This window comes from Amphiprion ocellaris, chromosome 22 (assembly GCF_022539595.1).
Source record: "Amphiprion ocellaris isolate individual 3 ecotype Okinawa chromosome 22, ASM2253959v1, whole genome shotgun sequence".
Classification (NCBI taxonomy): domain Eukaryota; kingdom Metazoa; phylum Chordata; class Actinopteri; family Pomacentridae; genus Amphiprion; species Amphiprion ocellaris.
The window spans coordinates 26464920-26490344 of record NC_072787.1 but is presented as its reverse complement, the minus strand read 5'-3'; the positions used below and the strand labels follow the sequence as shown (position 1 = coordinate 26490344).

General features: G+C 39.3%; 1 protein-coding gene across 10 annotated transcripts in view; it reads right to left on the bottom strand.

The window, feature by feature from the left end:
* tnikb (TRAF2 and NCK interacting kinase b) overlaps window positions 1-22819 on the bottom strand; it is a 68485-nt gene extending 45666 nt beyond the window's left edge. For 4 of the 10 annotated variants that reach the window (XM_055007220.1, XM_055007222.1, XM_055007217.1 and 1 more), the window contains exons 1-4: window positions 22335-22817; window positions 13974-14039; window positions 430-486; window positions 235-360 (exon numbers count right to left, since the gene is read on the bottom strand). In XM_055007220.1, coding sequence (XP_054863195.1) covers window positions 235-360; window positions 430-486; window positions 13974-14039; window positions 22335-22442 — 357 coding nt within the window. In that variant the 5' untranslated portion in view covers window positions 22443-22817. Of the gene's footprint in view, window positions 1-234; window positions 361-429; window positions 487-13973; window positions 14040-22334 lie in introns of all 10 variants that reach the window. The other 6 variants (XM_035958509.2, XM_055007216.1, XM_055007221.1 and 3 more) reach the window with 3 other exon arrangements.
* Between the last annotated feature and the right edge of the window lie 2606 nt (window positions 22820-25425).

The following is a 25425-nucleotide window of genomic DNA, read 5'->3' as shown; positions in this document are numbered from 1 at the left end:
ATTTCTGTAATGTTTTATGGTCTAGATATTATTGGCAAAGTGGTCTAACCCACAACAACCCAAATATAGCGTTACAGTGGAGCTTTGAATGTTAGACCATTCTTCAAAACTTTTAACCCATTTTTCTCAAAAACTACAGAAAGCAGGTCAGACCACTCTGCTTGCCAACCCTTCAGCTGGTATCTCTACACCATCCACTGATCTCTCCAGTTATCGGGTCTCCAGACGTCGTACCCAGAGCTGGTCGTCCATCCCCGGAGGATTCTTCTTGACGAAGGCTCCGTAGTAAGTGGCGATGTTCCTGTGGTGGCTGTACTTCTTCAGCATGTTGATCTCAGCTTTAATCTCCTCCTCCTCATCCTGAAACACAAACAGACGTTAGTAAAAACACAGCGACCACATGAAGAGAAGCCGGGCTGAGACACTTACTCCGGTGACATCCATGACCTTGATGGCAGCGAGCTGCCCTGTTTTAACGTGGCGGCCCTGAAACACACAGACAGAGGAAAAAGGTCAAACTAATCAGATCTAGAGAGAGTTTTGTCAACATTTCTGTCCTTTAATCTGTATCTGAATCTCCCGTTTCCCAGCTGAAGCAAACGCAGCTTTGTAGGCAGGATGAAGAACTTCTTGGAAAGAAAACAGAGACTTTACTGGGCATCAGTGCAGGGAGACAAACATGGATTTATTAGTGACAGATTAATAATAATTAAACAAAATCCACTAATAAGCAGGTTGATCATAGAGTCAGAAATTCCTGCTTTGATTTGGTGGAGACACATGATGAACTACAACCTGAAGAACATCTGTAAAGGTTTGCATGATGTTGAAAAAGCTTTTTAAAAAAAGAATAAACAGCAGCAGTTTACATTTCAAACTGTCTTTGCTTCTTCTTGTTTACAGTTTTGATGCTTTGTGAAAGTTTAAAAAAAAAAACTCAGACAAGATGCATCATGTACACCTAACAATACCTAAAAAATACAGTGTTTTTCCATTAATCTCACCATAAAATACACAAACACACCAATACATGACAACAAAACTAAGTAAAAATAAAAAATAATGTCCCAATTATTACAAATTTGTTGTTTTTCCATAAAATCACCATAAAACACACAAACACACCAATAAATAGCAACAAAAACAAAAAAAAACCCAAAATCCTCAATTATTACAAAATTGTTGTGTTTTTCTATTAATCTCACCACAAAACACACAAACACACCAGTAAAAAGCAACAAAACAAAGAAAAAACAAAAAAAACTTTCCAATAATTACAAAAATGTTGTGCTTCTCCATAAATCTCCCCATAAAACACACAAATACACCAATAAATAACAACAAATCTAAGTAGAAAACAAAAAAATGCTCCCAATAATTACAATATTATTGTGTTTTTGTTTTTCCATGAATATCATCATAAAATGTTGATGTTTTATGTATCTCAATAAATTTCGCCATAAAACACCAAGAAATAGCAACAAAACCAGAAACAAAACCAGAAAAAACTGAAAAATCCTCCCAATTATAACAAAGTTGTTGTGTTTTTCTATGCTTTCCATTAATCTGACCTTAAAACACACAAACACACCAATAAATAGTGACAAAACTAAGATAAAAAATAATGTGCCCAATTAGTTAGAAATTGTTGTGTTTCTCCATAAATGTCACCATAAAACACCAAGAAATAAAAAAAATCCTCCCAATAAAAACAAAGTTGTTTTGTTTTTCTATGCTTTTCCATTAATCTGATCTTAAAACAAATAGCAGCAAAACAAAGAAAAAAACTGAAAAATCTTCCCAATAATTAGAAAACTGTTGTTTTTCCACGTTTTTCCATCAATCTCCCCATAAAACACCAAGAAAAAGCAGCAAAACAAAGACAAAAGCAACAAAACCCTGTAAAACCCAGCCCAGCCCACTAAAATCCTTGCTAATCTGTATAATTTTCCTGCTTTTGGGTGATAAAACAGCAGATACAGAGCAAGCAGGAGGCTGAACTGAGAGGTGAAATGCTTTTACGAGCCGACAGCCAGTCTGACGTCTCCTCCTCCCAACTCACAGCAGCTGTTAGAGCGAGAAAGTGGAAATTCATCCGCCTCACGGGCTCGCATCACTTCCTCACGGTTACCTAGCAACAGGCCCGGCAACGAGGGCAGCGATGGGGGGTTGGAGGAAGCCGAGCGGCGGGTCGGTCGTCACATTCTCACCGGGTTACTCAGCGTTGCATCAGACGGACCCAGAGACATCTTCTGGCTTCCATAATTTATCGACTCGTCTTGAAAGAAACGGCCGTCTTTATATCTGATGATCTGGACCCAACAGGAAGTCCAGGAGAAGAACCCTAAAACCAGCTCTGTGATAGGATGAAGTTCCCCTTTAATCACATTATCAACACACAGCTCTACTGCTGGCATTTTACAAGGAGATTTATGGAGAAATATAGAACAACTCTCTAATAATAGGGAGGATTTTTTAGTTTTTTCTTTGTTTTGTTGCTATTTATTGGTGTGCTTTATGGTGACATTTATGGAGAAACGCAACTATTTTGTAATAATTGGGAAGACAGTAGTTTTTTCTTTAACCCTCCTGTTGTCTTCATTTACGGGCACCAAAAAATATTGTTTCCTTGTCTGAAAAAAATCCCAAAATTCATCAAAAAAGTTCCCCAAATTTCTGAAAATTTGCAAAACGTTCAGGAAGAAAATTCCAATAATTCCTTAAAAGTTTCCCTTAAAAGATTTATTTTTAAAAATCCCCCAAATTTGGCAAGTAAATATTTTCAAAAAATGAATAAAAATCTTCCAAAAAAATCCTAAAAATATCTAAAATGATTACATATATATCAGTAAAACTTCTAATATTTTCTTTAAGAACATTCACATAAAAATCAAACAAAATCCAGCAAAATTCACTGGATTTTGTTTGATTTTTATGTGAATGTTCTTAAGAAATATTTTTTTTAACATTTCTTTTTTTCCACCAAAAATGTTCAAAAAATTCCCAAACCATTGAAAATGTGGACATCAGAAGTTTCACTGTGAAAATATTTTTTTCTCTACATTTTCAAACTTTAAAACGGGTCAATTTTTACCCGCAGGACGACACGAGGGTTAAAGTGCAGAATAGAGTGAAAAATACCACTCGTAGAGCTCGTAAAAAGGAAAGAGTTTAATATCTGTAGAACTTTGAGACCCATTTGTTGTATATTTGCAGGATTGCTAACAGGATTGGACATGTTGATTGCATGTTTTTGCAATTTTTGTGAGGTAAATAATCAGAGAAATTCAGCTTTTGTGTTTTTTTTTTTAATTTGTGGCATTAAATAGACATATATGAATTGTATCTACATTCCATAGGTGTGCAGGACTTGGGAAAATTGGTAAAAATGTGAAGCTGCTTGGAGTTCAGAGGGTTAAACTCCATTTCCAGGGTGCAGGTGAAGCCTCCTGCAGACGCCGAAACACGATTTGGGTTCAGATATTTGCAGTTTCGGTGCTTTGACTGAGCAAATCTTTGGCTCCAGATTTGAGTAGATTCTGAGATTCACTCGGCTGAGCTGTGATCCAGATAAGTTGGTAAACGGGTCCAGTGTGGGCAGCAGTAAAAAGGCAGATAACGGCTGGAGAACAGGGCAGCAGATAGCATCAGGAGAAGCTGGCTGTTTCCCTAACGAAGGCCGGCCAGACGACCTCCCGACGGTGACACTGAGCCTCTGGAGGCGTTAAAACCCTGCAGAGATAAAGATAGCAGCGAGGCGGAGGGAGGATCTCCTCTAGAGGCAGCCCGAGGCGTAAAAACACACCTCAGGACCCGCGTTCAGACAAGAATCACATTCCTCAGCCGGCACAAGCCTCGACACATTAGCACTGAAAAATAACGACGGGAAGCAGCAGGAGCTTTTCTGTAAGACGCAGAAACCTCCAACAGATTTAACGTTGCAGGAGGGAAAATACAAAGTAAATAGCTTTGTGTCATTTTAAAGCCTCCAGTTTGTTTTAGTTGCATGTTTGTCTGCAGATCAGCTGATTATTAATAAATAATAGACGTTTTTGATGATCAAATGGTCAGAAATACCAGGAAAATGTGTAGATTTAGGTTAAATAAGGAACCAGATTCACTGTTTTCACCGTATGCGGATTCATGATGCTGACTGTCATGTGTAGTCACCAGTTCTGATTGTGGAAAAACCCTGAAAGTATGAATTAGGGACCTGTTTCTGCAGAAAAGACCAGAGTTTAACAGTTTGCGCTGGGACTACAACAAAATGCAAAACTACATGCAAAACTTCTTGGGTTTCCGCTGCATAAATTGACCATTTTGGCCAAAAAACAAGCTAGGATCACTGTGGTCCCAGCGCAAACTGCTAAACTCTGATAACTTCTGCAGAAACTGGTCCCTGATTCATACTTTCAGGGTTTTTCCACAATCAGAACTGGTGACTACACATGACAGTCAGCATCATGAATCCACGTACGGTAAAAACAATCAGTCTGGTTCCTTATCCGACAGAAATCTACACATTTTCCTGGTATTTCTGACCATTTGATCATCAAAAACATCTATTATGTTTGAATAAATGAAACTTCAATCAACAAAAGTGGTTAATTCTCAATAATTATCATGTTGATGCTGTTAAAACCTCTTTTGGAGACACCACAAACTACTTTATTACAGGAAAAATCCAGTCTAGAAGTTAGTTTAGCTTAGTTAGTTTTGGTTTCAAACACCCAACTCCAGAGAAATCACATCTACTGATACAGTAACAGACATTTTCTGATTAATTCTGTGCTGCTCAGTTCTCGGAAAAGACAGAGTTTAACGGTTACTGCCTCATATGAATCATTTTCACGCAGGTTTAGAGCCAGGAACAGACTCAGTGTTCTCTGGATTTTCTGCCAGAATGTGCTTCGTTGATCAGGTAAAATAAAACAGAAACGTCTTCGCAAAACTGGAGATTTATATAAAGTTTCTCCTAAAAGGCATTCGTTGCGCTGTGAGAGTGTTTGTTTGGTTTCAGGAAGTTACGAAACTCGTCAAGAGGCGGCGGCTCTGAGTTGCTCAACCAGACATCCAAGTCTCCCCCGCCAAAATAAGAGCTCATTAGGTATGAATGAGATGGAAAACAGCCAAAAATAGCAACTTTCAAGGCTTCAAAGGATCAAAACAACACAAATAAATTACTGAAATCACTCCTTATAACTGATTTTACTTCCCTCAGCACCATAAAGATGATTATAACTTCTATATATCCACTAGCGCCGTTAAAACTGCCAATAAAAATGCTGAAAATGTGTAGTTGACATAATATTTTTCAATCTAAAACAGTGTGTACTTCAATCAGGAATTGCAGCACCAATAAATCAAACTGGAAGTTTTCATCATTGAATCATTTGTCATAATTTAGTTTCTAGGACAAGAATTTATTGGGGGAAAAGACTCTTTCATGTCAAAGTGAAAACAGATTTCCACACAGTAATGTAGGTTAATTAAAAATATCAAGTAGTGCCACTTTAAAAGCAACTCAAATAATTAAACTCAGGTCCATCAAGTCAAGAAAAGACAAAGAAATCTATTTCACTTTGACAGGAAAGAATCTTTTATTGTGAATTCTTATCAAAGCAAACTTTAAATTGATCATGATTCAAGCAGTTTGGAAATATGAGGTACCATCAAGTGGTGGAGGAAGCATTTATGTCCTTTACTGTCATAAAAGTACTAGCAATACACTATAAAAACACTAAATTTTAAGTTATGTTACTTTATGAAACTTATATTTTTACGTATAGTCTGGAAAATGTACTTTAAGTATTAAAAGTGTGTAATTAAAGCAAATTAGTACATCGATTAACTGTTTCAACTCTACTTGCTTGACATAATTTGGCTTTTTGGAATTGGAATTTACAAAAAAAGACTCTTTCAGGTCAAAGCAAAAATAGATTTTTACAGGGCAATACTAAAAGCTAATAGAAAGTAAAGTAACGTAATATAAAATGCAGAATAATACTTTCAGCGCTACTTGGTGCATATAATTTGGCTTTCTTCAACTGGAAAAGACTCTTTCATGTCAAAGTGACAACATATTTTTACAGGGCAATATTAAAAGGTAATATACGGTAATGTAGCGTAATATAGAATGCAAAAATAATTCTTTCAACATTTCTTGGTCCATATAATTTAGCTTTTCTGAACTGGAATTTACTTTAAAAAGACTCTTTCATGTCAAAGTGACAACAGATTTCTACAAGGTAACATTAATAGTTAAACATTAAATGACTGTTTAAACACTTTTTGGTCAATATAATTTGGGTTTTTTGAACTCTAACTTACTCAAGAAAGACTCTTCCATGTCAAAGTGAAGACAGATTTTTACCGGGCAGTATTATTAGGTAATGTAACATAATAGTGGTTTAATTTATAGCAAACCATCATATTTTATGAATAGTCCATATGTTTTGTTTGCAAAATCTTAATTTGCAAAGTAACTCTAGATAAATGTCAGATTAATGAAGTGTTGTTTAAACTGCAATATTTCCCTCTGGGACATCAAAGTATAAAGTGGCATGAAAACAACCGATTTAAATTGAGTAGAAGTACTTTAAAGTCGTAGTTAATTCCACCACTGGCTCATACAGCAGTGGAAAACAGAAGTAAAGAGTAGACCAAATGTTGTAATTAAACAGTAAAAGGAGGCGATTGTTTTTAGGGAACTTCCTGATGACTAATTTCCGTAGATTAAACGGAAATCTGACGTGGAAACTTGCACCACAATGAACACATCAACACTGAGAATAATTTTGTGGTGAAGCAGGAGATACTTAATGCGCAGCAAATAGCAAAGAAAAACATCTGTATAGTCATGATGAGTATGACTTATGAATATAATGTGTTGTTACAAAAATACCAACCTAGTCTCCACAAATTTACGTTTCTATGTAAATAAACTGGATTCTCTCTGTTTTGTGTCGAACATTATGAAAAAAAATCATTTGTGACCTGTAATAAGAAAGGTGGCAAGTTTGAAAATAAATAACACGTGCGCTCCGGCAAAGCGCATGTATTAAATCAAATTGAGATCAACTAGCAAAGTCTTAATTCCAGTCAACTTTAAATATTTATGGCTAACAGGTTTATTTGCTCCTGATCAGTCATTTAATATTCAGTATTTGTTGATGGCAAGTCTCAATTTGATACCCTTTTCCTTTATAATACAAACTTCAGTTTTATAGATTAGCTGTAGTACCTGTTTGTACCACCAGGGGAAGGCTCTTAGCATCTAACATAGTAGCGACATGATGAGTGACCTGATCTTTCATGTTGGCAAGTGGAAAGCATTATGAGGGTATTTTTAGCTAGTAAAGGGGCACCATACAAAGACTCCAGTGGCGAGTAATGACCTCCAATCAGCACACATATTAAATCTTAATCCTAATTCAAGTGGCTTGAAACAGTAATTAATATCATAGGACTTTACATCTTTTAAATCATTCATTTACTACTAAAATCATTCAAATTTGCAACATCTGGCAGACATTAACAAATAATCAGGTTTAGGTTCATATTGATCCCAATCAGTTTAAGTATCACCTTCTCTACTTGTAGCTATGGTGGAGTATATTTCTTAATACAACTAAAAGGCTCGTTCGTTCCCCTCAGTCTTATGTTCTTCCACCTGCAGTAACCCGCCGGTATTTTATTGGATTCGTACAATAATGGTACCGAATGTTCCCAAGAAGCAACTATTTTAAAATCACATGAAAAAAGAAACCACAAACAAAAGCAGCTCCTGCACAAATTCACCGTCTACACACCAGCTTCTACAGAACCTTTCTTTCACAGTTCAACTAAATGCTTCCATTTATGTTGTGTCTTTGCAGCCGATTCAGAATAAAAGCCCTCCAGCTGCCAGGGATCTGGTGAATGACGGCGGTGGAAGGTTTTCAAACCAGATTCATCGTAAGTTATTAGCAGATACACGTGATTGCTTCATTATCAGCTCACAGCATCTCATTATCATCATCGCAAAGTTTAACAACAGGTTTTAAAGGTGTGAATCCCAAGTTTCTCTGCTGCCTGAGAATCCTAATTTAACCTGTAGACCAGGGGTCACCAACTATATTTGTCAGAGGGCTAGAATTTTACCGGACAGTCACCCTGGGGGCCGGACCCTCAAACAAAAATTAAATAAAAATCTAATTTTGGCATAACTTTATTATTTGATGTTTATTGTTTATATTTTTTTCCATTTCATTACAAAACTGAAGGCATTTTTAGCCTTTATGAGTCAGGCTCCTATCACCTATACCACAGTCAACCACCAGGAGTGATAGAGATATTTTGCCTCAACTCAATTAAGTCAACTTTATTTATAGAGCACTTGAAAAACAAACACTGCGGAAGTGAAAGGAAAAGGCCTCTTAACACAGGTAAAATGTCACTCTCAAAGGCCATGAAATGAAAAGTTGATGTGGAAAACAGATCCTTTATAATGACTGGACTGAAAAGTACGCATTTATCATGCCAACCTTCCGAAATGCGTCACCTGTATGCCTCATTTGCAACGAAACTGTTGCTGTTGCAAAAGAATATAATCTGCGCCGTCACCACAACACTAAACATACAAATTTCAAGGATTCATATCCTGAGCAGTCAGAGGCCCGTCAGAGAAAAATGGCCACATTGAAATCTGCCTGCACCCGTGCAAATGGCATTATTACTGGAACTTTAACTGATCAAGAGAGAGTAAGGTGTGCATCTCTGCAGGCTGCCTGGGTGCTTTGCAAACATAACCGGCCTTTCACGGAAAGTGAGGTTTTAAAGGAGAGCATGGTCACCGTTCTGGAGGAACTTGCCCCCGACAAATCCATGGACAGAGTTATTGCATCTGTCAAACAAATGCCTCTCTCTGCTTCAACTGCTGCACGTCGTGTCCACGTCTTGGCAGAGCATGTCCAGCCAGCTGTCATTGACGGGATCAAGGAAGCCAAATACATTTCACTGGCTATTGATGAGTCCACTGACAACACGGATATTTCACAGTTGTGCGTTTTTGTCAGATACTTTGATGGCAAAGATTTCCGTGAGGAGCTGCTGGCATTGCTTCCGCTGGAGGACAACACCACTGCTGACATCATCTTTGGAAAACTGGAGGATTTTTTTAAAAGCCATGGATTGTCCCTGGATAAAATCAACCTGACAGTGACAGATGGTGCACCTGCCATGATTGGCAAAAACAAGGGTCTGGTGAGCAGAATAAAGACTGTCGCTCCTAAAACTAACGCACTTCACTGTATTATCCATCAAAGCGTGCTGTGCGCAAAGCTAAGCGGGGAGCTCAAAGAGGTGATGGAGAAAACAATGAAAATTATTAACCACATCAGAGGAAATTCAAGCACGCAGCAAATTTGTGCTGGAATCCCAGGTTTCTCATGATGACCTGTTACTCCACAATGACGTGCGCTGACTCAGTAAGGGCAAAGCACTGCAGCGCTTCGTTGAACTCCGTGCCCAAGTTGTGGATTTTTTGAAACAAAGTAAATCAAAAGCGGCAGCTGACCATCTCCGCATCATGCAAGACAGAGAATAGATGTGCAACATTGCGTTTTTAACAGACATTTTCTCCCATTTGAATACACTTAATCTCCAGCTGCAAGGAAAAGAAAAATCAGTGGTGGATTTGGTGGAAAAACTTGATGCCTTTGGGAACAAACTTGATCTGTTCCATGCAGATTTGTTGTCAGAGAGGCTGCTGCACTTCAACACACTGAAGATGGTGGGAGAAAGCAACGTAACTCTCCATGGTGCTGAAAGCCTGAGCACATTCTGGGTGTCTTGTCCCGAGGACTATGGCACATTGAAGACGCTGGCTATGTATGTGCTCACCATGTTGGGTTCAACCTACACCTGCGAGGCTGCGTTCTCCAAGATCAACTCGATAAAAACACACGAGAGGAACCGACTGTCAAACCAGTCTTTGGAGGACTGTTTGCGCATAAGTCTGACAGCAGCCAAGCCTGATGTGGAAAAGTTGGTGTCAGAGGGGAAATGTAACTTCAGCCATTAAGCAGTGTGAGGAGCCCATTTCAGCCTTGTGATTTGAAATCGCTATAGCCCACTTAACGTTTTATTTGATGTGCCAACATTATTTGTGACCTGTTTTGTTCTGGTACCAGGTTAGTATTTATTTACCATGCTATTTTAAGTTATGCCAGTTGGTTTTTCCTCCTTTTTTTGTCCTGAGAAGTCTACTAGTTTGAAGCTTGTTGTTGAGACTTTGAAATAAAAACCAAATGTTAAGTAAGGGCATGAGGAAAAGTTATGTTAAAAAAAAAAGAACTGTGTGAAACAATAAATGTTAAACAGTGCAGCGAGTCTGTCCTCATTTGGGAATGTAGCCTAAATAGAGTCATAAATGGTGGGGATTACTGATAGTTAAGAGTCTCAGTTATTGTTGTTTTTAGTTGCTTTAATAGTGTGGACCACATGATATTTTCTCTTTGATCCTCCTCCAACTTTGGAATCCAGTCGTGGGCCGGATTGGACGGTTCGGCGGGCTGGATTCGGCCTGCGGGCCGCCAGTTGATGATCACTGCTGTAGAGACAAAGGTGAAGGCTTCAGGAGCCTCTCTGAGATTCAATCAATTCACTGATTTATCACTAAAAACCATTAAAGCCTCTTTGTCATTGGTCAAACCTCGTGTCCCAGTTTTTAATACGACCCATCCAGTCTCTCTGTGGTGCAGCTGAGGTGAAGTGTATTTTTCATGCTTTCCTGCAGCCCTTCAGCATCATTCAGATATTTCTCGCCCGCTGCTCACTCTTGATCTGTAACTGTGAAAGATTTCTAAAAGTGGGATCCAGTTGGGGAGGCGTGAGCGGCCCCTGAGGCTGGAAAAACAATTTGGAAAACGTTGGCAGGGAGGATGAATGAAACAGACTCGGCTTTAGTTCAATCAAAGAGTCACAAAGCCGGACAGAAACTGAGAATATTTACTCCAGAGCTGGACCTTTTTGGGACGTTCTCACTCTGATAGTTCAGAGGACGACGCTGGATCGTGTTTTATTGCTCTCACTGCTTTGCTATAATTTCCTAGAAAGAGGCAATCATGTAATTGCAATTTCCTATGAAGTTCCCGGGAAGGATTGATGTAATTTGGCACTAATTAAATAGAGAAGCTTTGTATTAATTAATTCTGATTAATTTCAAGCACAGCCTGGAGTGCCTTCTACAGGAAGTTCAGCGGGTCAGGGTGGCACATCGAAATGTAAAATTAGTTTCACCCCAAGATTGTAGATTCCCATCCCAATATCATTTTCCTTGATAATACACACTTTTGGTATTGTAGATTAGCTGTAGTAACTGCTTATACAACCAACCGGTGCCTCTTACAATACTGTAGGGACTAAAGGTGGATCTGTGTTAGCAAGCAGAGAGCATTGTGGGTGTTTAGCTAGTAAAGGGGCACCATGACAAAGACTTCTGTGACGCTTAATGACCTCTGGCAAAGTTTACAAGTGTAAAATCAATTAGGAAAGTCTTCATTCCAGTGAACTTGCTATTTCTAGTTACATGTTTATTTGCTCCTGATCCAATCAGTCATTTAATATTCAGTATCTGTTGATACCGAGTCCCAATTCGATATAATTTTCCTTGATAATACACGCTTTCGGTATTGAGGATTAACTGTAGTACCTGGTTGTACCACCAGGAAGAACCTCTTGCATAGAGATTGGTAGTTTTTTGTTGTCAAGCAGAGAGAATTGCAGATGTTGGCTAGTAAAGGGGCACCATGACAAAGATTTCTGTGATGCTTAATGACCTCTAGCAAAGTAGACAAGTGTAAAATCAAACTGAGATCAATTTGGAAAGTCTTCATTCCAGTGGATTTAAAATATTCATACCGAAAATTATTTGCTTCCGATTCGATCTGAGTCATTTAATAATCAGTATTTGTTGATACTGAGTCCCAATCCAACATAATTTTCCTTGATAACCCATACTTTAGGTATTATAGATTAGTTGTAGCACATAGTTGTAAGGGCTTCTTACATAGAGGTAGGCAGTTTTGTGTCGTCAAGCAGAGAGCCTAGCAGATGTTGGCTACTAAAGACTTCCTCACCGAGAATGCAGTTTAGTTAAATAGGAACGTAATTTTGTGGCAACTACTGCGTGTTAATTCGATATTATTTTCCCGGATAATACACATTTTGGGAGCTTCCTACAATACTGTATCGACTAAAGGAGGCTTTGTGTTAGCAAGCAGAAAGCATTGTGGGTGTTTAGCTAGTAAAGGGGCACCATGACAAAGACTTCTGTAATGCCTAATGACCATAATGACAGGACTGTAGATTCTTATTTAGCCGAGCTTTCATATGTGCTTTTATTCCTTCATGTCTTCTTGTTCCAAATGTATTTTGCTAATTTTTAAAGGCTGTATGCATTTTTTTCACTGGTATTTTAATGCAACGACTTCCTATAACTCCCTCATGTATCTTATTTTTTTCAAAAAAACTTACATATCACTTCTTTTGTTGTCTTTCTGTACATGATGCAGCCTGATTTTTTTAAGGATGGATGCAATAAGAAATGTAATTTATTCACACTGATATAATCCCAGGCAGCTTTTTAAACCGAAACATGCAAAACTTTGTAATTTCTGTGCTGCTTTCTTGTTACTTTTCTGATGTACAACACCAAAATAACTGCAAAGAAAGTGGTGTCCTGTCTCCAAATGATGCCTTTCTCACACTTCTTCTTGAAAACACTCAAGGCTTGGCAGCATTTGGTTTGTTGGACTCTTGCAATGAAAATTTGCAGTGAGTCAATGGAGAACTTTAGTAGCAAAAAATACTTACATATCTCTAGATTTTTGTACAAAGAAATCAGACTACTAATCAAAGTAGACATTTTTTTAATTTTATAATCTATCAACACCTCAGTTCCACATGTGAAATGATAAAATAACAGTATTGAGGCTAGTTTTACTACTCAATTTTCTATTCAAAAGGCATTTACAATATCAATACAGTATCAACAGAAGTGTCCAGTAACTCCTGGATGGTCTTAATTTACCCACGATGCTCTGTGAACTGTCAATTCAGTTCCATCAATCACGTCCACTCTGGAGGCGTCATCTCGTTGGAATCAATGCAGAACAACAGCAGACAGGACGAGTGTGTTAATTGCTTTCGAACAGAGATGACACACACACTCGTGAAAACACACACTGCCTCTGCTTTCACAGCCGGCGTGGGCGAGAGTCGGTAGTAACTTCAGTTTTAGTCAGAAATTAGATTAGAGGCCGACTGTGTGAGCTCTTGTTAAAGTGGGTCCTTGCCGAGTCTCTCAAACCACATTTTTCAGGAGCTCAGGCAAGAATTTAATCCCTGAAATGTCCTTTAAATCAGGAGTAAATGATATTTTTTAAAATGCACATCTTGAACAAGTCAAAGTACAAGCAAAGGAAACACCAATACGCAAATACTAAATGTTTGTTTCGATCTATTTTCATGCTTACTAACCAATAAGTTAACTTATTTGTCTTTTTCGGACCAATTAACACTCCAAATGAACCAACAAAATCCATTAATTTATCCATTAGCTGTATTATTAAACAAGAAAGTGCATAAACACAATTATCTGTTCCTTCCAAAGCCACTGTAAAACCCTTCAGAAAGATAAAATCACACAATAATGCCGCAACAACACACAAGTTAAGGCAGAAAGTCAAAACAAACTGGAGGAACTGACCTCTCCATCCACCCCGACCTCCTCCATATATGTGGACTATGAAAAAGATGCGATCTGTGTACCTTTTTCTTCATTTTTTTGTATTTAATTGCAAACCCCTCACATAACTCTGATGAATAACACTGATAAATTACAGGTAAATACATTAAAACTGTTTAAATGTCAGCTGAAGTTGATGTGGCATCAAGTAATTACCAGACAGTGTTTTTGGACGGTGCCTTACCTTGTAGACCTGCCCATAGGTGCCATTTCCAACCAGTTCGACCAGCTCAAAGATGCCAGCTGGGTCCTGGAAGAGAGAGAGAAAAAAAAAACAAAGTTATTTAGGAGAACATAACTCTGATTCATGACTGACCCAGACACCGGCTGTATGAAGGAATTTAATGAGGAATGTGACCTTCAAACATGCACTCATTGAAAGGCTGCATACCTGTGCAGGAAAAATCCTCCTCTTTCACCACACTGTTGATATTCCTTCACTAGGAAACTACAACTTTATGACTTCCCCATCAGTAGATCTGCTTTACACCAAGCTAAACCACTACACATGTATCTGCTATAAACAGAATCTTGGCGTAAACAATACTTACAATGCTAGTTTAGACTAGCCTTAAAGCTAAAGCTAACGTTTTCCTGTTAGCTTTTGAATAATAATTCTGCAGTTGAACACTAGTAAATCGGGATTGAACGCATTAGAGACAACATCTTAAGTCACAATGGAGAAAAAAATCAACACCATATAAATTGGGGTGGCTAAAAGCTAAGTAGCCTAGCTTAGCAAAAGCTACTAAATTACTGTTCCCACTGGGATTCACATGATTTACTGTGGTTAAGCATCTTTCAATGTATTATTTAAATTTTTATATCAACATTAAACCTTAATAAAAACCCTACTGAAGACAATTCTTAAGTCATAATTGACTCTAACGTGATTCCAGAAAAATAACGATGCTAAAAGCTAACTAGCCTAGCTTAGCAAAGCAGCTAAATTGCTTTTTCCGGGGGGATTTGCTTGATGACTGTGGTTAAGCATCTTTTAATGTATTATTTAAATGTGTATATATCGATAAAACTTTAATAAAAACACGTATATCAGAGAAATTCAGAATTTTTGAGAAAAAAAAATGTTAAAATTTAATTTGCCATGGCAGCACTCAGGATAGTCATGCGCAGTCTTTCATCATAACTAAAAAAATTTATCTTGCCGCTGAGCATAAACATTAACTAAATCTCAAGTCACAACCAAGAAAACAGTAACACGAGATAAATTATTGATGTTAAACGTTAACTAGCCTAGCTTAGCGAAGAAACAGTTGGGTCTCTACTGTCTCTTTAGGTTTTGACTCTAGTTTGACTTTAGTTAAGCTCATTTAAATTTAATAGATAAATATTTATATTCAAAGAATTATCTTTAACAAAGAATATAGTGAAGAATTTGGAAATTTTTGAGACAAAAAGAAAAACAGTAAAAACAGCTTAGGATAGCTAAGGCTAATGGTTAGCCTTAACGCCATTGTTAATTTAGTCAATTTGCTTCGTGCAAATTTGAAAACAATTTTGCTGATGAGCATGAAAACTGAATTTGAATTTAATCTACCAAAGCCAAATCTTAAGTCATAATTAATGATTTGCAAAAAGCTAACTAGCCTAGCTTAGCGGAGCGACAGCAGATAATCTCCTGTTTATAGGAACTGTTTATCAACGTTTCGTTCAAAAATACATTTAATTTTGCAATTTAACTGTATTTCCAGGGGAAAGGGCTGGCAGTGTGCACCTTAACAGATTTATGTGTCACTTTGAAGCTCAAATGCATTAAATCTGACATGGTTTGATCTAAAAATCCTTTACAAATATCCTGCAAAGCGAGTATAAAGCGGCATATAAGCGGCTGAGGAAAGCCCTGCACAACCAGCAGATGAAACACACTCACACTGACACACACAAGAGATAATCTTATCTTCAGGCTGCTTAATATTCAGTAAACCTCCCGGTTGGCAGATGTGGATCTTGCGGTGTACCTGTGTGTGGTGTTAGTGTGTGTTAGCGTACAGTAGGCCACAGCAGAGCGTTGGGACTATTACAGCCTCCTGATGGGGATTAGCTTAAAAAGCTGCATTCCTTTTCACTCAAGGTCAAACAGAAGCACATGTGATCCTGGAGGCCCACGTGCACACATGCACACCTGTACATACCTGTAGCCGCCAACATGTGCAAGAGAAGAAGAACGGAGGACTTGCTAGGTGCTAGGCGGCTAGCAAGACTTTCCACTGAAAACACGACAAATACTCATTCATTCTACAAGGCAGAGATACAAAATGACCACAAAGAGGCACAAAACGACACCAAAGGGACACAAAACAACCACAAAAAGGCACAAAATGACCACAAAGAGACACAAAACAGAAACAGAGACACAAAACAACCACAAAGAGACAAAAAATGACCCCAAAGGGACACAAAACGACCACAAAGAGATGAAAAGGACCACAAAGGGACACTAAACTTGAAAAAGATGCAAAGCAATCACAAAATGATATAAAAACACAAAGAGACACAAAATGACCACAAAAGCCAACAAATCAACCACTAAGAGACACTAAATAAATGCAAAAAGACACAAAATGACCACAAAGAGAACCCAAATGACCACATAGACAATAAGACAACAAAAGATGACAAAATGATGCAAAAATAATGACAGACACAACAAACAAGCAGAAACAGACACAAAGAGCCTCTGATGATGCAGCAGACTGACTGTGTGTTTGAGGTTTAACAAGGTCAGTGAGGCTAAGCAGCTAAAAATACAATCTGACCAGATGAGAGACATTTAACCTCAACTGGGACAGTTCACAGTCCAATCTGAAAAAACTACAGGGGATGACATAAAAACTACAAGAGGAGGTAAAAACTACAGAGGAGGACATAAAAAACTACAGAGGGAGGACGTAAAAACTACAGGGGAGGACATAGAAACTACGGGGGAAGTAAAAATTACAGGGGAGGACATAAAAACTACAGGGGGGGACATAAAAAACTACAGAGGGAGGATGTAAAAACTACAGGGAGGACATAGAAACTACAGGGGAGGGCATAAAAACTACAGGGGAAGACAAAAACTACAGGGGAGGTAAAAATTAAAGGGGAGCACATAAAAACTACAAGAGGAGACAAAAACTACAGGGGATGACATAAAAACTACAAAAGGAGGTAAAAACTACAGACGGAGGACATAAAAACTACATGGGAGGACATAAAAAGTACAAGAAGAGGTAGAAACTACAGAGGGAGGACAAAAAACTACAAGAGGAGGTGAAAACTACAGGAGGATGTATAAACTACAATGGGAGGACATAAAAGCTACAATAAGAGGTAAAAACTACAGGGGGATGCTAAAACTACAGGGGAAGTAAAAAGTACAAGAGGAGGTAAAAACTACAGGGGGAGGATTTTTTTTTAAACTACAGGGGAAGGTAAAAAAACTACAGGGGGAGGACATGAAAAGTACAAAAGGAGGTACAAACTACAAGAGGAGGAAATAAATACTACAGGTGCAGGTAAAAGCTACAGGGAGAGGACATAAAAACTACAGGAGTAAGTAAAATTTACAAGAGGAAGTAAAAAACTACAAGGGGAGGTAATAAAAAACTACAGGATGAGCTAAATACTACATGAGGAGGTAAAAATACATGGGGAGGTGAAAACTACAAGAGGAGGTTAAAAACTACAGGGGCAGATAATAAGATAACTACAGAGAGAGCTCAAAACTACAGGATGAGGTTAAAAAAAACTACATGAGGAGGTATTAAAAACTACAAGAGGCCATAAAAACTACAGGATGAAGTCAAAACTACAGGGGGAAGTATAAAGTGCAGGGGTAGGTAAAAACTACACGGGGATGAAATAAAAACTACAGCAGGAGGACAGAAAAAACTACATGAGGTAGTAAAAACTACACAGGGAGGCAATAAATATAAACTACAAGAGCAGGTAAACAAAGTGCAGAGGGGAAATAAAAACTACATTAGAAGGTAAAACCACACTGTGATGTAATACAAACTACATGGGGAGGTAAAAACTACAAGGGGGTATAACAAAAACTACCGAACATGGGGAGGAAATGAAAAACTACAGGCGGTAAAAAGTACAATGGGATGTAACAAAAACTACAGGAGGAGGTAAAAACTACAGGTGAAAATATAAACTACTGGAAGAGATGAAAACTACAAAAGGACAAAACAAAAACTGCAGAACAAGGTAAAAACTACAAGACGAGGTCATCTTTGCAGAACCAGGAAGTGTGTGTGAGGTGATGACAGGCTTTGCGTCACGCTGAAATGTTTCCCCCCAGCTCTCCCTGCTCCGTCCTTGGTGACCTAATTCTGCCACCCAGAGACGGCAAAGATTTCACAAGAACATGCACATCTCGTCCAGTGTTTCCTCACAGCGTTGTGTCCTCACTTTACCACCCAGTGTGTGTCTGTTTGTGTGTGTCTGTGTGTATGTGGTGACTTTTTGTGTCTTTTGGCCATAGTTTTGTGTCCTTGTGGTAATTTTACATGTCTTTAGTGTCTCAGTGGTCATTTTGTGTCTCTTTGTGTCTCTTTGTGGTCATTTTGTGGTTATTTTGTGTCTCTTTTTGTGTCTTTTTACAACTGTTCTGTGACCCTGTGGTCATTTGATGTCAGTTTGAGGTCATTTTGTGGGTCTTTTTATGCCATTACATAGTTGTTTTGTGTTTCTGTGGTCATTTGATGTCTCTTTGTGTTAATTTTTTTTAAATGTGGTCATTTTGTGTTCATTTTGTGTCAATTTGTGGTCATTTTTGTAACACCATAAGGTTGTTTTTTGTTTCTACGTGGGTATTTTGTGCTTCTTTGTACTTACTATGAGTCAATTTGTGGTCGTTTTGTGTCTTTTTGCAGTTGTTTTGTGTCCTTGTGGTCACTTTACATCACTTTTGTGGGTCTGTGTTCATTTTGTGGTCATTGTGTTTTTCTTTTTGTCTCATTGTGTAGTGGTTTTTGCATCTATGTGGATATTTCTTTGTGTTTATTGTGTCATTTTGTGGCTGTTTTCGCATCATAATGTAGTTTTGTTTCTCTGTATTCATTTATGTGAATTTCTTTTCATGTGTCAATTTGCAGTCATTTTGTGATTCTTTGTGTTTATTTTATGCCAATTGGTGGTCATTTGTGGGTCTTTTTACAATTGTTTTGTGTCCTTCTGGTCATTTTCTGTCTCTTTTGTGTCTTTTTGTGTCTCTTTTTATGTCAATTCATGGTCATTTTGTGGTTCTTTGTGTTCATTTTATGTTGATTTATGGCAGTGTTTCTCAAATAGTGGGGCGCGCCCCCTTGGGGGGCCGCAGAGGCATGTCAAGGGGGGCGCGAGCGACTGGGAGGAAAAGGTCCTTCAACACGGAACTATTTAGCTGAACTGTTGTTTTAACGTCGGCATGTTTTTCGCGACGTACAATACTGAAATTGTGCTGGCCCCATAGACTGTATATGCCATAGATATAAATAATAATAATAATAATGATCTTCTATATATATCTATGGTATATGCACTGGCCGTTCAGACTCCAGAGAACGGGAGAACGCATCGTTAATTTGCAGTCGGAACACCAGCATACTTGATCATGTCACGTACTCCTCTCATCTCCGACGATTATTTTTACCAGCGATGTCAAACATACGGCCCGCAGGCGAAAACCGGCCCACCAGACGGTCCATTTCGGCCCGCAGGTCGGATAAAAATTACTGTAAATGGTAAATTTGTAAAACTGTAAATTTAAAATAATTTCTAGAACTTGACAAGTTGTTCTGATCATAAAGTAAAATACTAGATTGTTCAGTTCCAGATACCTGTGACTGAATGTTTTGTGTTTTTGTAGATAAACTGTTATCTGGCAGTTAGAATGCATGTGTAAATGATGAACTGAGACATAATAGGCTACTGTTGAAACTGAACTTGTTTTCCTTAAGAAATTTCAGGTTCATAATGTTTTGTAAAAAGATAGTTCATTAAATCTGAATATTTTCACAATGTACTTAAAAAAAAAAAAACTACAACAAAGGGGAAAAGTTGGAGTTGTGGTTATTTATAGGTTATTATGCTGTGATTTTACTGGTGGGGCCCACTGGAGATCAGATTGGATTTATGTGGTCCCTGGAGTAAAATGAGTTTGACACCCCTGATCTTTACTGTGAAAAACAACAAAATGGAATCAGATAAAATAACACAGCCCTGCATATTCATGTTTTAATATTAAAACAGTTTATATATATATATATATATATATATATATATATATATATATATATATATATATATATATATACACACACACACAAAGTTATGGGTGGGGGGTCGCGTAAGTTTTTTGTCCTCCGAAGGGGGGCCCGACAGAAAAAATTTGAGAACCACTGATTTATGGTGATTTTGTGGTTCTTTTTGTGTAATTATGAAGTTTTTTTGTGTCTAAGTGGGTATTTTGTGCTTCTTTGTGTTCATTTTGTTTAAATATGTGATCATTGTGTGTTTCTTTTGGTGTCCTTATGCAGTTGTTTTGTGTCCCTATGGTCTTTGTGTCAATTTGTGGTGATTTTCTGTCAATTTGTGGTGATTTTGTGTCTCTTTGTGTTAACTTTATGTCGATTTATGGTCATTTTGTGGCACTTTTTACAATCGTTTTGTGTCCTGGTAATTTTCCGTCTCTGTGTTCATGTTATATCAATGTATGGTTATTTTGTGGCTTTTTTGTGTAATTATGAAGTAGTTTTTTGTGTCTACGTGGGTATTTTGTGCTTCTTTATGTTCAATTTGTTTAAATGTTTGATCGTTGTGTGGCTCTTTTGGTGTCATTACACAGTTGTTTTGTGCCCCTGTGGTCTTTGTGCCAATTTGTGGTCATTTTGTGTCATTATGTAGCTGTTTTTTGTGTCTATGTAGGTAATTTGTGCTTCTTTGTCTTCATTTATGTGAATTCATGGTCATTTTTAGTTTTTTTGTGTCATAATGTAGTTGTTTTGTGTCCCTGTGGTCATTTTGTGGTTCTATTTTGCCATTATAAGGTTGTTTTTTGTGTCTATGTGGGTATTTTATGTTTCTTTGTGTTTACTATGCATCAATTTGTGGTCATTTTGTGTCTCTTTTCATCTCTCTATGCAGTTGTGTTGCATCCCTGTGGTCATTTTGTGTCGTGTACTTTCAGTTGTAATGTGTACCTGCAGGCTTTCTGTGTCTCTTCGTGCTTCGTTTGTGTCTCCTTACAGTCACATTGTGTCTTCTTCTGTTCATTTTGTGTCTGTCTGTGTGTTTTTTGTGTGTCTCTGTGGTCATTCTGTGTCTCTTTGTGTTCATTTGTTATCAGTTTTTGGTCATTTTGAGTCTCTGTGTTTGGTTGCAGCTGTTTAGTGTCTCTCTCACACACACACACACACACACACACACACACACACACACACACACACACACACACACAGACACACAGACACACACAGACACACACACAGTCCCACCCAGTCGATCAAGTCCAGACTTGATCATTGCTCTGCAGGTACAACTGTGTTGCATAAGCAGTATGCAAAGAAAAAGGAGCTGTGCAGAACACACACACACTCACACACACACATGCACAGACACACAAACGTGCACACGCAAACACGTGACCAGTACAGTTCTCCATGGTGACACACACCTGGTTACCTGCTCCATTAAAAAGAGGAAACTTTATGTGTCTGTATCAGCAGTCTTCATCTGTCACACACGCACACATATATGCAAACACACACACATTCCTGCACACCTCGAATGCGGTCGCGCGCACGTGCACGCGCACAGCCCCAACAAAAACAGCCACTGAGCTGCTGCTGCTGCTGTCACAACATCACGAAATGGCGGAACTCGCTCCTGTTGCGGTTATCATCGCCGCCGTGCACGGTGCGTGTGTGTGCTGTTTGGGCGTGCACGTGCGCATCTGATGCCTCTGCATGTGCGCGCGTGTGTGTGTGTGTGTGTGTGTGAAAGTGTGAGTGAGCAAAGGCAGCTTAACATCTGCCCCATATAGTGCAGACGGAGCGGCCTCTATTATGCCGCCAGACGCACGCGCATTTGTGTGCGTGCACGCGCAGCAGCGGCGGCAGCTCAGGGCCTCATTACATCACGTCCCAATTGTTTAGAAAAAAAAACCACCGACAATAAACAACAAACAACATCAGAAGTGTCGGTCTGGAGGTCACGTGACCGCTGATAACCCGACCTGATTTCCTCAATCAGCGGTCGCCGTGCACGAGCACTCACACACACACGCATAGGGATGAGCTATATATAGGAGACTACGTGCACGCGCGTGCACGCACGCCTCCGGCCGGGCGGCAGTGGAAGGAGAAGAAGGCGCAGAGACGCATCCATCCTCTGAGGGTGAGGATGGAGGGGAGGGGGGAGGACAGAGGGGGGAGGACAGAGGGGGGAGGACAGGTGTTCAACAGCTTCACGTGCACGCGCGCACACACACACAAACAAACAGACAGACAGACAGACAGACAGACACCTCACGCACACGCACACAGACATGTACCCGTAGAGCAGACAGGTCTATCTCGTCCAGACTCCGGGCTGGGGAGTCGCTCGCCATGGTGCTATCGGTAGAAACGGGACTCAAGATGGAAGCTTCCCCAACGACCATCGACCGGGAGGCGGCGGGACGAGCACGCTCCTCTAGGGTCCACTAACCCCCCGATAAAATCCCACTGGAATCCGTGTGCGAGGCGACGCTGGTGCCGGAGGAGCTCCGGGAGGAGACGCAGCAGGAGGCGGGCAGCTCCAGGTGCTACATGCCGCTCGGCGCGCTCCGTCCGCGGCTACATGCCTCCGCCTCGACCCCCGGTTCGGCCGCTGCGGGAGGAGAGGAGCAGGTCCGGGGGTGAGGAGCAGGTCTGGGGGTGAGGAGGACCGGAGAGAGACTTGCAGGACGCGCTGAGCGACACTCCGTCCGTCCGTCCGTCGGTGCGTCCGTGTGGCGGAACAGCAGCGCGCTTCCCGGGAGTGGCCTGAGAGGAGGCTGCGCTAAACACAGAGACGCCCACAGTGATACACACACGCACGCACGCACGCACACACGCACACGCACGCACACACACACACACACACACACACACACACACACACACACACACACACACACACACACCTTGGTAGATTTGCAGCTGTCCTCCTGTACGGCGGCTGACGGAGGACAAACTTGAACATTTACACACCTGGAAAACCTGGTGTGTCTTTGTTGTGTCTTTTTCAGATGTTTTGTGTCTCTGTGGTAATTTTATGTCTCTTTAGTCGTTTTGCACGTATCTTTTTATGTCTTTTCCCTTTTTATTTTGCCATTGTGTGTCTCTTTTGTGTCTATTTGCAGCTGTTTTGTGTACACGTTGTCCTTTTGTGTCTATTTTTGTGTCCCTTTCCACCTTGGTTTGTGTCTCTGTAGTTTTATGTCTTTGTAGTTGTTTTGCATCCATGTTGTGATTTTATGTCTCGTTTTGTCTATTTGCAAGTGTCTTTTTGTGTCCGTTTCCACATTGATTTTGTGTCTTTGAGGTCATTTTGTCTCTTTTTGCATCTTTTCACTGTTTTTTGTGTCCCTGTAGTCATTGTGAGCCTATTTTTGTGTCCCTTTCCCCCTTGGTTTGTGTTCCTGTTGTCATTTTGTGTCTCTTTTGGTACTTTTTCCAGTTGTTTTGTGCCTTTGTAGTTGTTTTACATCTCTTAAAGACATTTTGCGTGTCTTTTAGGGATTGTTTTGCATCGCTGTAGTCATTTTGTGCCTATTGGTGTGTTTTTTTGCAGCTGTTTCGTGTCCTTGTAGTCATTTTGTGTCTCTTTGTGGTTTTTTTGTGTCACCTTGTAAGTATTTTTGGTTCTTTTGTTGTCATTTTGTGTCTCTTTGTGATCATTTTGTGTCTCTGTGATCATTTTGTGTCTCTTTGTGATCATTTTGTGTCTCTTTGTGATCATTTTGTGTCTTTTTGTGGTCGTTTTGTGTCTGTGTGTGGTCATTTTGTGTTTCATTGTGGTCCTTTTGTGCCTCTTTGTGATACTATTGTGTTTCTTATGTTTATTTTTTTATCCCTGTGATCCTTTTGTGTTTTCTTGTCATTTTGTGCTTCTTTGTTGTCATTATGTGCCTCTATGTGTCTTTTTGCGTTTGTTTTCTGTCCTTGTGATCATTTTGTGTCTCTTTGTGGTCAAATTGCATCTATTTTTGTGTATTTCATAGTGGATTTTGTATCTTTTTGCAGCTGTTTTGTGTCCCTGTGCTCATTTTGTGTTTTCCTTTTTAAATGAATAAAGAGATAAATTGAACAAACATCACTGGTGCATTAAAGTTCACTCAGACAGCAGAGTGTTATGGTTTGCTGCCCCGGGCGTCTGCAGGGTAAATGTTAAAGGTTGTGACGAGCCACGCCCTGCTGTCGCTCTACAGCTGCTGACAGCTTCTCATGTTGCTGTAAAAACATCTGCAGCAGCTTCTGGTGACTCACAAACCCTCAGTCTGCACAGAGTTCACGCTTGTCATCATAGACACACACAAACCTGCACACTAATGAGCCGATGTCATGGAAGGAATAATGTACCTGAGCTGACATCATGAATAAAATACTCACAAATGTGAGTCAAAGCTGGAACAAATTAACCAACAAGTTAGATTTTATACTGCAGAGTAGTGAGAAATAAACCAGGAAATGTCCTCAACATGACCTAAATCTGCATTATTTTATTATTAACATCCAAAATATTTATTATTTCTGCTGCTAGTATAACATGAAGCACTGGTGCTGTTGTTAATGCTGCGATTTTGTGTCTCTTTGTGGTTATTTTGTGTCTCTTCGTGGTTGTTAAAAACTGAATGTTTTTACAACATAAAGACTTCTAGCTGGGATTTGCTGGACGGCTGAAAGTTTGCGGACTCAGAAACTGCAGGAATTAATTGGATTTTAAAACCGCAGGGATTTGAGGTCGAGAATCTGGAAAAATGTGGACTTTATGGAGCTGAAACAGCAAAAATACAAACACAAACTGGAGCCACAGTTCTAGAAAACATCTGGAGCATCAATATTTCACTTCATTGCAGGTTTTGTGACCTTCCAACGTGTAAATCCTGTTTATGTGGCGCCCCCCAGCGGCCTGAAGGTGAAGTGCAGGTCTGCAGGGACGGGGAGGTTTCCTGAGGACAGAAGCTGTTCATCTGACTGATGAAGCATTTCATTCCTGATTCAAATCAGACGGAGGACAGGCCGCCTTTGTTCTGCTGCCAGATCAGAGACTCTTACAGAAACTCAAGAAACACAGTTTGGTTTGATTTCAGAGCCTCAGTCTGGAAATAAAAAAAACAGACGTCATTCTGTATAAAATCAATCAAACCTGAAAAAGTTCCCTCCTGACCTCCTCAGAATCAGCTCATATAATAACTTTAGTGTATTTAATGAAGACATGCAGAGTTTTACCTTCAAACTATTAATATTTTCATATTTAAAATCATATTTTCCCATCATTTCTGAGCCTCATGACCTCATAAATACAACAAATAAATACATGAAACACATCTGAGTTCTGGTAAAAACTGCAGCCAGATCAGTTTTACATCCAACCGGGTGTCACAATCTAAACACCAATTT